Genomic DNA, 11802 nt, shown 5'->3' with positions numbered 1-11802 from the left:
AATTTCCTATTATTTAAGTTGAAGTAGTTGAATATATTATATAGCAAGTGAAGTCAAGCTCGAGTTAAATCAATTTGAGTTTGATTTGGTTTAAAAGAGTCAAGCTCCCTCAAGCTAGTTTAAATTCAATTAAGTTTGAAAAGAATGCAACTTCAATTTGGTTATAGTTATGAGTCAAGTTTGGTTTGATATTATATTCTGACCAAAATTAATAAAAATAATATCGTTTTAGTCTATTTGAATTAAATTTTTCTAAGCTTGCAAGCTTGATGAGTTGAACAACCCCAAGCTTAAGCTTGAACTCAATAATGTAAAATCCTTATGCGCGAGCTCAAGCTCGCCAAAGCTAAACTCATTTTAAACTCATTTAAGTCTAGTCAGCTCAGTTCAAATCCACCCCTAATTACCAAGCAATAATGGATTTGAGTTGAGTTAACTATGATTTGAATTTATATTCAGTTTGAACAAGTTAAATTTGAGTTAAAACTCTAATTCGATAATTTGATTCGAGTTTAAGTATTCATCAATGATTCTTCAACGGATTTCTTCTTTTCCAATGATTTTTCTTCTCTTTCCTCAGTGATTTGTTATCTCTTTTAACACTATTGGTTATCATTCAATTTGAGTTAAATTCAAACTTAAACTGGCTATTCCAAATTCAATATGAGCTCGAGTTCTCCATTATTTGGATTCGGCCAAGCTCAAAACCATCCTTCTCACCAAGCTCCCTTCTTATTTGATTAATCTTATTTTGAAAAATTACCACTTTATTATATAATACATTAAGAAAGGGGACCAGAATTCCACATGGGCCATCCTTGTTGACTAGAGAAACATTCTTATCTTAAGAGAGAAAGAAATATAGACTTCAAACTTGAGAAACTGCCTGGAATTAACAGAAACCTGTGGAACTTGACTTTTCTCTCCTATCATTTATTAATGAATCATATAGAGAACTTGAAAAGAAATTTCCAAGTTTCTATTCTGAGGCTGCTATATAGTTTGACATTGCATCAGTATTACATTTTGATCTTCATCTTCAAGATTGAACATGAAGAATCATGGTGATGTCGTTGTTGCAGAAGATGATGATAATGATGATGTAGAAGAAGAAATCGAAGATGATAAGTATTTAAAGTCATTCGAAAGCAGCCCAGAAAGATTTTCTTCCACTTCTGAACCTATCTTCTCTTTTCCAACTCCATCTTTTTCTTCTTCGTCTTGTGCAACTCCCACCTTCAAAACTAGTAAGTTTTTCTTTCTGATTTTTCCTTCGTTTCTTTCCTTTGTCAAATCACTTTCCTGGTAGATACCATTGTTTTAAAACTGGGATAGAACCGGCAGGTTCGATTGCGACCCAACCCCAAATCTGATCCATTGAATAGTTAAAATCCATTTCAATTATTGAGCCAGATTTAACTGAGGTGATCCGATATTAAATAAAGTCCAACCAGTGTAGATTTATTTTGGAAATTAGATTAATTGGTTGACCTACAAACCAATCTTTTGACCAAGTCAATGTTTTGGTTTGGGGCTTAAAGCCTTGGTTGCCATAATTCTTTATGATTTTGTTGACAGAACTAAATCGATGTAATTAATTACTTTTAGGGAGAAATCTTAGTTTTGAATTTTTGTTATGTTTGTAAAGTCCTCTATTTAATTACTTATAAAAAATAAAAATAAATCAACACTGAAATGCAATAATGATAAAAAAAATCATAAGTTGATGAATTTTATGATAATTAATAATTTCTTTAGAAAATTTCCACAACTGCAGGTAAAGAAGAAAAGATGATGAGCGAGGTGAAAAAAATTGATAGGAAAAGCGACAGTTTTGCATACAGAATCTTCGATCATGGTAATTTCTTCTTACCACATTATCGTAGTAATAAGTAGCGATAGATTCGAACTGAGTCGATAGTATTCAGTTTGAATAAATTAAGTTTGAGTTGAAAAACATCAAAATCAATGTCTCAATTGTATTACCCCACCAAAACTCCACTTGTCAATATTTTTTTTCTCCTTTAATGATTTTGTTTCCCCTTTTACTTGGACAACTTTTCTCTCTTTCTGGTGTTATTGTACTACCAGTTGGAGCAAATTGAGCTAAAATAAACTCTTATTTAGATTTAATTCAATTCGAATCCATTTTTAATAGTACTGTTACCGCATGAATAACAATATATATATATATATATATACACACACACACACAAATGTGACACTAATATATATATATATTTTTTGGGAAAAATAAAATTGCAGTGAAGATGGGGACGACGTTTTCAGAGACAGTGAAGGGGAAGCTGAGTTTGGGGAAAAGGATTATTCAACAAGGAGGGAGGGAAAATATTTTCAAGCAAGTGTTTGGATTGCGAGAAAACGAAATATTGTTGAATGCTTCACAATGTTATTTATCAACAACTTCTGGTCCGATTGCTGGATTGCTATTTATTTCTTCTGAGAAAGTTGCATTTTACAGTGAAAGATCTATCACTTTCTCTTCCTCTGATGGCCGATTCAATATTAGATCGCCATATAAGGTAATTTCATTTCTAATCAAGTTTGAATTAGTTCAATATTATCAAAACCACAACCAATATGGTATTAGGGTTGCAAACGAGTCAAACGTGATTAGGTTATCATCAAGTTAAACTCAATCTCAACTATCTTGAGCTCATTGAGAGAGCTGAAATGAGTTATATAATATCAGTATATCTCTAACAACTTAAAATCGTGAACTTATACCTCAAAATCTTATATTTACTAGCTAAACTTTATATTTTATTATGAAAAATTTCTTCTTATGCCTTCGGCATTTATTATTAACACGTACAACACAACATAGAACTTTGAATATAAAGGGAAGTGATTTAAACCTGTAAATTGGGCTGGGCAAACCTAAGATACGATTATTCAGTTCAAAAAATTTAGTTTCGAATCGAACAGATTTTCAGCCTCGAATAGGCTTGAAAAAAACATTTGTCCATTAAATTATAGGGCTCAAGTTTAAACAGAAGTTGTTTAAGCCCAATGCGTGATAGAGCCCAAAAAGCCCAAAAATTCATTATGAGCAAGGGTATATTTATTGATTTTCAAATATGCAAGGGCTTGCACAACTTTTTTTTTTTTTTAAGGTTATTAAAGTTACATAGACACATTCAAAATAGGTCAGAAGCCGAAAATTTTTACCGAACCAAAGCTGAACAAAAAATTGAGGTCAAATGGACAAGCCTCATGTTTGGGTCCAAAAATTTTTACGAGCGTGCGTGTGTGTGTGTATATTTGTGTGCATTTATGTGTGTGCATTTATAGTATAATATCTCAAGGCCAACTTGAGTCAAACTCAACTTATCTTGATCTTAAGCTTGAGCTTGCAACTCTTAAACTTGTTAAACTTGAGCGCAAACCTTGCATAAAAAGCCAAACACGAGTCCAACAATAATCAGTTTGGCTTGATTGCAATGCTAGTTTGTACTTGGAAACTATGAAAGTCTTAAAAGCTTTTTTTGTTTCACATAATTGTGATTGATCTATATGGTGAAATGCCGCATTTTCTATTTTACAGGTGATGATACCGATAAGGAAGATAAAGAATGTTCATGAAAGTGAGAACTTGAACAAGCCAGAGCAGAAATACATAGAAATTGTGACTGTAGATGACTTTGAGTTTTGGTTTATGGGTTTCTTTTGCTATGAAAAAGCTTTCAAAAAACTTAAGAAGGCTATTGCCAAGGCAAATTGCGAGACGACTGACGAGCAGATATGATGTTTTTTGAACGAGCAAGTAAGATTTGGAGCGACTATAGAACAAAAAAGGTCAAAAATTAGAGCGCAAATAGAGAAAACAAATAGTCTCTCCTTCACCTTGTAATTTTCTCTAGTCTCAGTAAATTTTTTTGCAACTACTATTTTTTAACCCGTGGTTCTTTTTTTTTTTTCCCGATTTAGGTTTTTCACATAATATTTTGTATTCTTGTGTTTCATTAGTCATTTATTCTTTGGGGCTTATAGCAAGTTGGTATGAAAGCTTTATGTTCTAATGGTGTCTACATCAACATCGTCTTCTAAGGGTGATATTGAGAAGTTCGACGAGATACAAGAAGTTTTGCTGGTTGGTATGTTGGAATGATGATCAATCATGCCCAATTAAGGTGCCAAGAAGGCACTGCGCGAGGAAACAAATAAACCTGAGAAAATGGAAGATAATGAATGGGATGATATGGATAACAAGGTCCTTGCATCGATCTAGTAATTGTGTTTAAGCAACGATATACTACAAGAGATTTTGGAAACACTATCGATCGAGGGAGCATGGTTGAAGTTGGAGAATAAGTACATGAAAAATCTCTTACCAACAATCTACACGTATGTACATCTAGTTTTGAATACACAATTAGAAATACAAATAATTTTATTATATGATTAAATGATTTTGAATTAATAATAAACTAACAATCAATAATATGATAATATATTATCTAAATATTCAATTAAATACTCAAAATATAATGTATATAGTTTTATCGAAATTCTCGCGGATAGAATTTTCTTCCATTTCTACATATACAACTTCATTTACATGCACCTAATTGAATTGATTTATGAAATTTTATGTTGAAACTTCAACAAATACATATACATCCACATGGTTGCAATTGAGTTGGTTTGTCAAAATTAATAAGAAAATTTGATAAAAAGAAAATAAAAACAAAAACAACAATGTTTTAAATATGAACTATCCTTGTAGCAAAAGATCAGTTGAGTAGGCATGGATTTAATCTGAGTTAGATTGGTTCAAATAAGTCGATTATAAGTTAGAATTTCAGTTCAATTTGGGATAGATTTATTTATCTATTTAATAATATTATTTATCTCATTGGTAATACTATTTATCTTTGATGATACTATTTTTTTTTATCAATGAGCCTCTAGTAGCGTTATGAACAACTCGAATTTGAATTGAGTATTATGACTTCATTTTAAGTTTGAGTTAGTCTCAAACTCAAATTAGTTTGATTTGAATCCACCCTACTAAGGTTGGATTCAAGCCAAGTTAGCTCAAACTGGTTTGCCAACTCAATTCAAATGAGCTTGAAACAAGTTTGTCTTAGGTAAACTCAACCTTGAGCCTAAATATTTTATATTGTTAAGCTCAAGAGCTTGAGGGTGTTTGACTCGTCAACTTTGCAAGCATAAAAAAGTTTGATTTAAATCGATTAAAAATAGATTATTTTAATCAATATACATCAAAATAACGTTGTTTTAACTGATTTTGACTTAGCTACAGTACCAAGTTGATATAAGCTTAAGTTCGACTTGGTATTATAGTCGAATTTAAGCTTAACTCCCTTTAAACTGAATCGAACTTGAACTCAAGCTTTTCAAACCGAATTGACCTTCAGCTGACACAATGTTAAGCTTGGTTTGTCTAAGTTCAAATCCAAGGGTACACCCTGGTGTTGATCGATATCAGTCACTCTATAAAGTTGAAGCTCTTCATTCATTAATTTGCACAAATCAAAAAGCTTCTCATAATAAAAATGAAAACCCCCCTTCTAACAATCTCCATCCTCCTCTTCGCCTTCATCGCGAAACCATCGTCAGGAGGGATGACAGACAACGAGTCTGAGAAACCGGTGCTTGATTCCAGTGGTGACAACGTCGTTACAGCCGCCGAATATTTTTTTCTGCCAGCAATCCCGAATCCAGACTGCGGCGGTCTGAATCTATATGACGGCAGAAACAAGACGTGTCCGCTCATAGACGTTATCCAAGAACAAGTCGAAATGCTAAAGGGTCTTCCAGTGAAATTTTCATACGCTCGAGAAGAAGAAAAAGAAGTTGTTTATGCATCCACTGACATAAACATCAAGTTTTCAGCGGCCGAAAGGCTTTGCAGCCAGGAAACAGTATGGAAGGTTAACGCCTATGACAACGGCACGGGCCAGTGGTTCATAACTAATGACGGAATTAGTGGAAACCCTGGAGCTGAGACATTGGAAAACTGGTTTAAGATTGAGAGGTTGGGGTTGAATGTGTATAAGCTGACGCATTGTCCTTCGGTTTGTGATTCTTGTGTAACTTTGTGTAGCGGCATTGGAGTTTATACAGTCGATGGAGTCAGACGCCTGGCTCTCAGCCACTCTCCGTTGGCTCTTGCGTTGGTCAGGACTAATTTTAATGAGACGGACTGATTTTACTACTACTTCTGAAACTATAAATTTTCTTGTACCGAGCTCAATAAAATTATGTATACCCAATTTTAAATACTTGATTAAATATTTATATGATATGTTATTTTGTGATGGGTGATTTTAAATTAACTATAAAATAACACTAATTCACATAATAACACATCATCTGAATACTTAATTGGATATTCAAAACTTGGTGCTCATAATATTCATTAAAAATATATATTGTGAATATTCAAACCTCAATTGATGTTCAATCATGTGTTGTTTAGAAACTGATTTGCTTTGAAGGAATTCTACTATATTAAACCTCGATGTCAATAGCAAGGTATAACTACTTACGATGACATTTTTTGTTATCAATTAATATGCTAACGACGTTAAGGATCTAAGAATTGAATCTGATATTCACTACGGTGTTATAAAATGAATGTGAAAAAAAGTTAGAGATTATATGAATTTTTGATGTAATTCAATCTATTATTGGAGAGTTTACGGCCATGGTTATAATATTAGAAGTTTTGAGAAAATGCTCCGATTGAATGAATATAGAGATTACTGAAAGGGTCTCAAAGAGGATACTTTCAGAAGAATTGGAGGGATTGTTGGGTTGGGGAAAATTTCAACGATTACAAATAAGTGTTCTACATATGGTGGCTTCTGAGGAGATGAGAATCGACCGTACTACATAGACATTTGACTCTATAAAAGGAGATGCATGGAGCTCATTTTCTAACTGAAATTGTGTGAAATTCATTTTTTTCTCTAAGTAAGGAATAAACGGCTAGCAGCCACCTAAAAGATAATTTGACCTTGGCTTTTAAGTTATTAGATATTAGAAATTTCAACAAAACTATACCCATAATTTATATATATATATATATATATATATATATATTGAATAATTTTAAATTAAAAATAAAATAATATCAAATCAATGGATAACACATCATCTATATATCCAAATTATATAAAAAAAATTATGTATAATTAACATTGTTCCATAAATTTAGCTAAATGGTGGGTTGATTCAATTTCTTGGCATTGCACAATTATGTTGAGATTCAATTTTTCAATGCTTACTAGCAACTGTCAAATTTATGGTCGTTGCCTCATATAATTCTAGTTTGCCAACTAATTTCCAACTGGTCCCTTGCTTGTTCTTCTGTCCTTGTATGTCTTCAACTACTTTTTGACACTTTGATATGGTATTCTTGTGCTTCCATTCAAAAAAATTATATTGAAACTTACATGACAAAAGCTTTTTTCATTCCTTTTATGAAGTTTCTTTTTAAATATTTACTTAATTTTAGGCCGAAACACTTGTTCCCACCCAAGGTTTGATGTAATCTAAAAGTCCCACCGCCAACTTTCAAAAACTCAAACACCCATCCATCAAACAAATTTTATTAAAAATATCAGTTATGATTAGGGATAAAATCGTCTTTTAATAAAAATATACAAAATTAAAGTTTTATCACATTCTCCCTCCTAGGTTTAAAAATCTATCATTTTCCCCTACCTAAAGTTTGAAAAATAAACATTTCCCCCCTAGGGTTTGTAGTTTTGCCTTGTTGTTGCTTCTTTGGTAACCGGAGCTGACCAACCTCCATACTGGCACTCTTCTCTCTCCAGGATGATGACCAATCTTTGGCTAACCAAAGGTGAGCAGACGATTCATTAGCGGGAAGATGAAACAGATTTGTGTTTCTTCTAGTCAATCTATGTATCAGTTGACATACAAATTAATAGGAAGAAGAAATAAAGTCTTCTTCTAATTGATTTGTACATCAACAGATGCACAGATCAGTAGGAAGAAACAGATTTATGTGACGCACAAATTTATTTCGTCTTCCTATCGACGAATCATTGGCTCACCTCTAATTGGCCGACAATTTGTCATCATTTAGGAAAGGGAGGAGTGTCAGTATGGCTCTGGTCACCAGAAGAGTAGTAGTAAGGAAAAACTACAAACCCTAAGAGAAATTGTTTATTTTTCAAACCTTGTGTAGAGGGGAATGATAGATTTTTAAACTTAGTGGGGGAAATGTGATAAAACTTCAATTTTTAAATTTTTTTTATTAAATAACGGTTTTACCCTAATCTTAACTGAAATTTTTAACAAATATTGACTTATGTATGGATGTTTGAGTTTTTTAAAGTTGGCGAGTAGGACTTTGAAATTTCATCAAACCTTAGATGAGAACAAGTCTTTTGGCCTTAATTTAAGCTAAAAGATTTTTGTTTGTGTGTGTATATATATATATTAAAAAATAGGTTTGGATATCGATTTGATAGAAGAGACAATATAATCCAACTGATAGTCAAATCGGTTAATCAGTGATCAGACGGATTAACTATTTAAAAATAATATTAAAAATTTTGTATAATTTATAATTAAATAAATAATTTGACTTATTTAACATTAAAATAAGTTTAGTTTGACGGTGTATATATATATATATATATATATTCAAATATGATAAATAATGTTTTAGTTCAAGTTTTTATAATAAATTTTAAAAATAAAATTAATTTTTTATATTGACCAAGTTAAATATGATTTTATACATAATTTAATCGGTTGCTTTGGTTTGATTAATAGTTGATGGTTCAATCAATCAGACCAACTGCTCCAATCCAGTTCAACAGATTGCACGAACGTCTGCTTACCACCAACCATATCTGCTTTGCTCGACCAAGGGAGCGTGTGAGCAAGATTATAGGTGTTGTACATAGTTAACTGTAACAAGTAGTCTAACCGCTACCCACGGATTCGCGTGAGCCGTTTGCGGTGAGTTTCATGTTTATAAGGTGGTAGATGAGAGAGGTTGCATCAATTAAAATTAGCAACTTCAAAAGTTCATCTCTGTCTCACTCTTTTCCCCATATCCTCCTGAATCATAAATACCAGCACTGAAAGCAATTTCTGTTCTATATTTAAGAGATTCAAGTTTCTTTTACGGCTAGTGTACAAGGCGAAATTCTGAGCATGTTTTCTCCGGCACAGATACAAGGTAAGATCCCTAAATCTTGAGCTTAATGGAATATTTATCAGGCATTTTTATTATTTATAATTTAATAAATATATTTCTTCATGCATCATGATTCCAACTAAAGAAAAATAATATTAAAATAACCTAAATTCAACTAAATTCTATGAAAAATCATTTACTGGTAATGTTGGAGTGGTAAGGGTAGAGGTCTTAATTTTCTATGATATGAACAAGACTTTTTCCTCTAGAAATTATCTAACAAAAGTTCCATATTTTAAAGGGTCTTCCATTAACATTTTCACCTAATGATAACGAAGTAGTCGCTATTTCTAGATACACGAATCCATAGAATATGAATTTGAATACAAATAATAAAATATCACTATATCATTCAGAATACAAATGGGAAATTCAAAGTAAAAAAATGGAAAAGATGACAAGATTTTTAACTTGGTTGAATCAATAAATCAAAAGTTTATATTCATGGAAATGTTATTAACATAATAGTTAGATTAGTAACATGTTATATGCTAGAATGATAGGATTATGAAACAATTGAAAGCATAATTAAAGATTATGATTAGATTGTGAGATAAGCTTATGATTGAATCAGAAATATTGGAATAGAATTATAATAATATTATGATTGAATTAGTTTGAGAGAATCAAACAATTTAATAAGACTGAATTAGGATAAGATTTTAGAATATGTGGGAATAAAGGGAGCAGCAAAAGGAGGAATAAAAAATATTGTCTTTAAGGCAACTTAGACTGTGGACATCCTCTTAAGTCTGATTTGGAGGTTTTTGATGTCTTAAATGATTGAAAATGAGAGGTTTTGGCTCATTGAATTGTCAATTTATCTATTGTAAACCCTTTTTATCAATAAAAAGTTTTTTTATTCTCTTTATTGTTTGTGTTTTTACTATTATTTGGTGGAATAATTGGTTAGGATCCCATAAAATGGTATCAAATTAGTGAGATCCGACAAGGGAGAGGGCAAATTGCCCCTAAGGGGTGCATTGGGTTATGAAGAGGTGCAACTTCAAGTGGAGAGCTTGGGTTTAAGCCACCTGGTGACATACTAAGATTATATACTTGACTGACCTAGTTTAGTGGTTGTGAAGTCGATTACTAGACTCGAGACTTTACCCGTTTGATAAAATCTCTTATAGAGAAATGGAGAATGTGTTGTGTAGGATCTTTTGTAGTTTCTAAATATAAGAGAGTTTTTTAAGGATCAATTTGTTCCCTTTCCCTTTCTTAATTCTTTCCTTATATTATACTTGGAGTGAAAGGGTGTTGGCATCTTCCAGAGTCACATGATGTCTAAAGATTTTACAATGATTGCATGTTCATTCGATTGAAAGAGTACGTGTATAGTCAGAATTGTTACATTTTTTTTGAAAGATGTTAAAAGCAGTATCACTGCTTTTCATCAAATGTAAAATGTGTTATCTAATAAACCCAGACACTTTGCTTTTAAATACAACTTAACCAACTTGGTCGACAAGGTTATGATTATGACGTGAGTTATTTACACACTTTAGGTGAGTTCTCTTCACATCTCTGTTGAGTCATTTAGTCAAAGATCTATTCTATAACTAATGTTATATGAAGAACAATTATTAAGGGTAAACTTTACCCACATTACATGCGTCATTGCTCGGTTTAATGATTCAACTAGCTTGATGCTTTCATGAAAATTCAGATATCTTTTTATTAAATTTAAATCGACATAACCTCAGTATTTGTATTTGTAGATTTAATGTTAATTTGTGGATCATTGTATCCTAATTTCCTAATTTCTTTACTTAAAAAGAAGGAGTAGGCTTGTTTGAAAGAGTCAAAACTACATCAAATAAGTTCATTTGAGAGAGTTAAAACCTCAAAAATTAATAATGATCCATTGTCTTTCTTGTGTGAAATTGTGTTACCCTATTTTTAAGTGAATTGATTTGTGCTTTAATTAAAATAAGTTATACTTAAATTAATGGTAGTACAAAAAACAAAGGAGCCTGTCACATTAATTAGGTTTTGAGTTCCTGGGTTTAGGTTATGGTGTGATTTTCATATAATATTTGTGTTGACATTAGTGGAATTTAAGCAGGTCATTCAAACCACATGATATTATGTACTTAAATTTCTACTTTGTTCATCATGAACAGAGTATTGAATTCATATATGAGATATGACATACCGCCAATAGCATGTATTTGAAAGCAGAAAGTCCCTTTTGACGCATATTGTTCGTATAGTTCATTCAGAACATCACCATGGTTTGGACGCCGGAGAGGAGACAACTTTCAACGCCGGAGTGCAGAGAAGATGATACGCACGTTAGGGATTTTGACTGGGCCGAAGCTTGATTGGGAGCAGAGGAGACAATTTTTATCTATTTTTGAAATGGGCCGAAGCTTTTTTGAAAGCAGTTTACAGAAGGATCCCATTTTGTGAATGATTTTGGTAAAATGACATCATTTGGCAAAGAGCAATATTGTCTCAATGACTCATCCTTCCTTTAACGACAAATTTGCATGTTGCAGAAGGACCTTACATGTGTCGCCCTCGTGATTTAGATGCCGTTCATTTCATTTTAGGATTATTTA

At 32.0% G+C, this 11802-nt stretch overlaps 2 protein-coding genes and 1 long non-coding RNA gene across 3 annotated transcripts; all 3 read left to right on the top strand.

The window, feature by feature from the left end:
• Positions 1-797: 797 nt before the first annotated feature.
• LOC123204154 (putative GEM-like protein 8) lies at positions 798-4422 on the top strand. The gene is made up of 4 exons (XM_044620735.1): positions 798-1247; positions 1778-1858; positions 2266-2543; positions 3569-4422. The coding sequence occupies exons 1-4, from the start codon at positions 1052-1054 to the stop codon at positions 3767-3769; spliced, it is 756 nt and encodes a 251-aa protein (XP_044476670.1). The 5' UTR covers positions 798-1051; the 3' UTR covers positions 3770-4422.
• Positions 4423-5466: 1044 nt separating this feature from the next.
• On the top strand, positions 5467-6292 carry LOC123204765 (21 kDa seed protein-like). The gene has a single exon (XM_044621565.1). It carries the CDS (start codon positions 5544-5546, stop codon positions 6195-6197), a length of 654 nt encoding a protein of 217 aa, XP_044477500.1. The 5' UTR covers positions 5467-5543; the 3' UTR covers positions 6198-6292.
• A 2518-nt stretch (positions 6293-8810) lies between these two features.
• Positions 8811-11802, top strand: LOC123204275. Its single transcript, XR_006499489.1, has 2 exons — positions 8811-9214; positions 11362-11802. It is a non-coding gene; the product is annotated as an uncharacterized LOC123204275 (long non-coding RNA).

This window comes from Mangifera indica, chromosome 20 (genome assembly GCF_011075055.1).
Source record: "Mangifera indica cultivar Alphonso chromosome 20, CATAS_Mindica_2.1, whole genome shotgun sequence".
NCBI lineage: Eukaryota > Viridiplantae > Streptophyta > Magnoliopsida > Sapindales > Anacardiaceae > Mangifera > Mangifera indica.
Note: the sequence above shows the minus strand (reverse complement) of the source record. Positions and strands in the feature narration are given on the sequence as shown.

Excerpts from the sequence above, each read along its gene's own strand:
- LOC123204154 (XM_044620735.1), top strand. The coding sequence starts at position 1,052 with ATGAAGAATCATGGTGATGTCGTTGTTGCAGAAGATGATGATAATGAT. Across the intron at positions 1,248-1,777 it reads AACTCCCACCTTCAAAACTA|GTAAAGAAGAAAAGATGATG; the intron begins GTAAGTTTTTCT and ends CCACAACTGCAG. Across the intron at positions 1,859-2,265 it reads ATACAGAATCTTCGATCATG|TGAAGATGGGGACGACGTTT; the intron begins GTAATTTCTTCT and ends ATAAAATTGCAG.
- LOC123204765 (XM_044621565.1), top strand. The coding sequence starts at position 5,544 with ATGAAAACCCCCCTTCTAACAATCTCCATCCTCCTCTTCGCCTTCATC.